The sequence below is a fragment of the Nanorana parkeri genome, unplaced genomic scaffold (assembly GCF_000935625.1).
Source record: "Nanorana parkeri isolate BGI_ZX_2015 unplaced genomic scaffold, ASM93562v1 scaffold416, whole genome shotgun sequence".
NCBI classification, from domain to species: domain Eukaryota; kingdom Metazoa; phylum Chordata; class Amphibia; order Anura; family Dicroglossidae; genus Nanorana; species Nanorana parkeri.
In genome coordinates, this window is record NW_017306684.1 from 1,159,308 (window position 1) to 1,164,652 (window position 5,345).

At 39.6% G+C, this 5,345-nt stretch overlaps 1 protein-coding gene across 1 annotated transcript; it reads right to left on the minus strand.

Annotated features, from left to right (window-relative positions):
* Positions 1–480: 480 nt before the first annotated feature.
* Positions 481–1,410, minus strand: LOC108789744 (olfactory receptor 11L1-like). Its single transcript, XM_018559826.1, has one exon. The coding sequence runs from the start codon at positions 1,408–1,410 to the stop codon at positions 481–483; it is 930 nt and encodes a 309-aa protein (XP_018415328.1).
* Positions 1,411–5,345: the final 3,935 nt, after the last annotated feature.

Here is a 5,345-nt window from a genome sequence, read left to right on the forward strand (position 1 = left end):
ATTTCTGAAGAACACTTGATGTTCTGTTGTCAACTTTTCCCAGAAAGGACACTCAAATGCAGTGATGGTATTGCTGTTACTAGGGAGGCTTAGACGATGCCTGAATGTCTAGAGTGGACATGGTCAGGGACAAAGGAAGGTGTCATGGTGCTGGATGGACCTTGTTGGAAATGATGTAATTAAGCCCATCACCTGATCACGTGGGGATTCAATCAAGCTTTTTGTTTGTTTGTGTGGAGAATAAGTTCCATGTTGTTGAACAATAAAATGTGTCTGTTTAACTCTGAGATCAGATCTGTCTGATTTTTGTGGTCGCCCCTGCTGTAATGTCTGATTCCTTCTGGTTCCAACGCCGAGGAAGTAGTTCACTGATGGAGGTATTTAGTTAGGTTAACGGGGAGTCCATCACAGATACCATGCACAGCTCCTCTAGATTTTGTCTGTTCCAGTTTTAGTAAATCTCCACAATGAGTTTCACCTTCATATTGTAACCTTTTTTCTAATCAGAACATTTCTCAGAGCTTCCTTGATATCTTTATTCCTCAAACTGTATATGAAAGGATTTAATAAGGGAGTAAATACTGTGTACAACATAACCAGTATCTTAGTGATAATCTGTGATTGGCCTTCTTTAGGACACATGTACATAGCAATTAGCGTCCCATAAAATATAGACACAACTGTCAGGTGGGAGCTGCAAGTGGAAAAGGATTTGAGCCTTCCTGAAAAGGAGAATATCTTTGATATGGTCATAACAATGTATGTATATGAAACTACTATGACAAGGAACGGTAAGACTATAACATGGATGCTTAGCAAGATGCCTTCTGCTTGGACTATGGATGCATCTGAACAAGAAAGTTGCACCAGAACATTTAAATCACAAAAGAAATGGTCAACTGTACTTGGCCCGCAGAATTCTAGCTGACATATGCTAAGTGTTAACATTAATACCAGAGAACAGCCCCAAAACCAGGAAACAAAAATGAATTTGCTGCAAACTGAAGGATTCATAATGGAGGCATAATGCAATGGAGTGCAGATGGCAAGATATCGGTCATAGGACATCACTGTGAGTATAAAACATTCAGACACTAATGATAAAGAGGAGAAATAAAACTGGGTGATGCAGCTTGACAAAGATATGGAAGTCTGCTCATGCAATACAATGTTTAGCATATTAGGGCTGATATCTGTGGTCAGCATGATGTCAGATATGGAGAGCTGGGTAAGGAAGATGTACATAGGCGAGTGTAGGGTCTTGCTGCAGAACACCAGCACAATGATCAAGAGGTTTCCACAGATTGTCACAATGTATATAATAAGAAGTAAGGTGAAGAGAGCTAGATTAAATGTATCCAAGTTGTGGAAACCCAAAAACAGAATTGTGGTTGAGTTTCTCGTATACATTACCTAGATAAAACTTGAGCAAAGTCTACTGTGAAATATCCATGTATTGTGCAAATAAAAATGGGTGGAACATTCATTCATTGACTTTATTGTAACACCTATATAAAAAAGAACATTGTTTATACATTACATATCCTGATTTCATAAACTTATAAACTGTGAAAACAATGAATACAATATAAAGAAAAATCAAAACACTTAGCTGGAACATAAATTTACAAATCAAAAAAATGTTTAACATTTTTCTTTAATCTGCTTGTATTGGAAATAGATTATTTAAAAAAAGAGAACTACCAATGAAGGGAAAGCTAAAAAAATAAGTTTCTGGAGCGTCATAATTAATCAAATCTTCAGTGCAAAAATATTTACCATTAAAATCAGTTAAAAAACATCCAGTGGTTTTTAAGCGATTTTAATTCTATTATGTGTAACGAAAGTTGGCACATTGGTTTAGACTTTAGATTTTTACAACCTATAAAATTAAAAAAGTCAACGACAATTATTTTCTTAATAAATAATGAAAATCCTTGAGGATCATCTATAAGTATCATGAAAATGTGTATACATTAAATGCACTGCACTTTAACTGCCTCCCGGCCGGCCGTTGTACTTGCCCAGCCGGCCGGGAGCTTCTTGGATGTAACAGGCTGTGTATATACGGCCTGTTAGCCCCGCCCACACGGGAAAGATGCAACATTTAAAAACGGGCAGCGATGCATGTTAACATACAAGCGATCCACCGGCTATAGAGCTGAAAAATGGGTGGGACAGGAAGGTGGTCTAAACACCCGGTCTTCAAGCGGTTAAAATAACTAAATCTAAAATGATAATAAATGGAAAACAATATTTAAATTCACATAATAATCACATATCACACTGTCTTGATATCATAAGACAATACACCAAATCCTTGTGATTTTTCAAAAACAATTATATAACTCATTAGCAAATGAAGGTCCTCATTCAGTGATCCAGATGACTTCAAGTACATTTTATTTTTTGCTTTAAAAAAATGCCCAACTGTGCAGCCAAACACTGAATTTAGAAATTAATTAAAAAGTAAATGTCAATGCTTCCTGCATAAGAATTGGCCTTTTGTAAGTAAACACAAAAAAAAGAGATGTTGTACTCACAGTACTGATGCCTAATCCTTTAACATTTCAATAGTTGTAGCAGTGGATAATCTTCCGCTATATATACATATCTGTGTGAAGAATTTAATTATCCAACTGAGAATAAACTAACCCTCTTTGTGCTTATACCTAAAAATAATCATTGTGTTTAACACTTTGGAGTTGATTAAGAGAATCTTCACTTTGTGAGGTAATTTTTGCTTAGCATAGTGAATGTGGTGAAGCTGTGTTGACTGCAATGATTTAATCATGTGTAAGCAAAATTCCTGTTTTGTTGGTTTTTTTTTTATTTCCTTGCACGTGATTTGGTATTCCTTTCCAAACTGACTGTTCACCATATTTATTAGTAGACTTGCAACCCCCAAAAAATGACATGTTGTAAGCTACTTCAAAATGGAGGTCAATGGCACTTACATATTTGAACCTATATTACTTTGCTTTCAGAAAATATTTGCTGTATTGGGCGTGTCTTCAGTAAAACATTCAAGCTTGCAATATGTGTTTCACTTGTGTAAATTAAAATACATTGGACCAGACATCAGTATCTGGCACAAACCAACAAATGTCACACTGTGCAGCTTACCCGATCATTTGACCGCAAAAACCCAGAGGTTAGTGCTTAAGTGGTAAGTATGTCAAGATGCCCTCAAGGCCCACTGGATATTTCCTCCATTTGTTTTAATCTTCTTCCTGCACACTGTCCAGGTTAATAAAGGGACACCTAGGATAATCAGCACATACCACAGGTGGGAAGGGAAGGGAGGGATGATTATATCTTGCTGATGATCCTGGATATGTCTTTACTATCCTAGATAGAGCTACAGGCTTGTGTCAATGATCAGTTTTACAGCAGTTTGGAATCCTTCAGCTCATTCAGAATTCATCAAGGTGCGTTTGACCTGCAATTGACCTCCTTCTGACCTACATTTGACCAGCAAAAAACACACAAAAGCTAATTGGCACAGGCCCTAACTGAACAACATAGGGGTCTATTCACTAAGCTGCCGTAGGCAGCCGAGTGAATGACCGACCTAAAGCGAAGTGAGTCGAATGCTGTTCGGCTATTCACTTCAGGCTGGTACGGCTGAAATCAGCCGTACATCAGGTGGCTCCGTGTGGCGTTGGGTCAGCCGAACATGCTCAGCATGTTCGGCCGACCCGAAGTGCAGAAGGAGTTCGACTCAGCCAATCCAACATCTGGATCGGCTAAGCCAAACCTCTGACAGGCTACTCCCCAGATAGCAAGGATAACTTGCTACAAACTTGTGTCAGGGTGAAATTGTAATTTTGTTAACTTAGCTGCACACATTCCTGGCAAGTTGTAGACTTGCAGAACACTCGCAGCACAAGTTCTAGGTGACACTTTTTGAATTTGTAGCAAATTTGCTTGGCAAGTCTACAGCAACAGTCCTGCAGGTCCTAGTAAGAGCTCTGCAAGCTCGCTGGTCTGGAGACTTGCAATGCAGACTTGCTGTAATTGTGCAACAAAATTGTGAAGCTCGGCAAGTCTGCAATAGTTTAGCAAGTCATTTCCAAACTTCATTTTCAAACAATTATTAGCTATCTGGGTCGCTGCTGTTCGGTCTATTCTTATAGATGCAATGACAGCTAGCTCCGCCCAACTCTTTTCTATAGGCCGGCGGTTCTGCTGCCGTCAAAAAAAGAAAAAAAAAACTTTTGCCATAGGAATGCATTACTTGATTCCTATTGGCTATTTCAATTGGCAATAGCCAAACTAGCTATTGCACCCGCCCTCTGCTGCTGTCAATCACTAGTGGGGACCTGATGGAGAACTGCAGCAGTGGGCGGCTGCCCACTGCTAGTTTGCTATTGGCTATTGCAAATTGAAATAAGATCAAAAACTAAACCAATATGGTTTAATAAAACTGTAAAACAAATCAAATACTATGTAACTATGTAACTATGAATCTAGCAATGCATTCCTATGGTGAAATATTTTTTTTAATTATTCTGACACCAGCCAACGGCTCCGTGTCAGAATAAAAAAAAAAAAGCAGTGTTTCTCTCCTGGGCGGCCGGGAGCGGGAGACTCCCGGAGCGCCCGGGAGAGTTTGCTGTCTGGAGATCAGTGTCCCTGGTTAGCTGGTAACCAGGGACGCTGATCTCTCTGCAAGTGGCCGGAGCCAGCCGTAAGATCACGGCTGGCTCCGCCCAGCTGTCATAAGCAGGCTGTTGGCTCAGTCGAGCCAAAGCATATGGCTTCGGCTCGACTGAGCCGCCCGGCCGACTTCGGGAGCTGTACGGGATATAGTGAATACTGAACTGAAGGGGTCCTGGGGCCGAAGTTAGCCTAAGGATCGGCCGAAGCTACGGCTAGATCCTTCGGCTGCTTCGTGAATAGACCCCATAAAATAGAAAACTGACCATCTGTAAGATTTTTGTTGGATGAAGTAAACCGTGGCGAAAGAGACCCTATTAATTAATATAAATGTAATATATTCTAGCTTACCAGTCCTTGGATGTGATGGCTGCATTGGTTTTTCTTTTCAGCTGTATATTTTCTGCATGTACACACCTTTTCTTTTTTTTTTTTTAAAGGTGTTAACACAATATACAACATTGCTGGTGTCTTGCTAATAATCGGTCTTCATTTGGAAGCACAAACATGGCAGTCAGAGGCACAACTGTCAAGTGGGAGCTGCAGATAGAAAAAGAGTTCAGTCCTCCAGAGAAGGATGGCATTTTAATATGGTTACCACAATACACACATATGAAACTATTGTTACAATAAAAGGAATAGGTATATCAGAAATAGACAGTACACTGGCTTCCATTTGAACC

Bases quoted from the DNA above. Each gene is read 5' to 3' on its own strand.
- LOC108789744 (XM_018559826.1), bottom strand. From the start codon at position 1,410: ATGTATACGAGAAACTCAACCACAATTCTGTTTTTGGGTTTCCACAAC.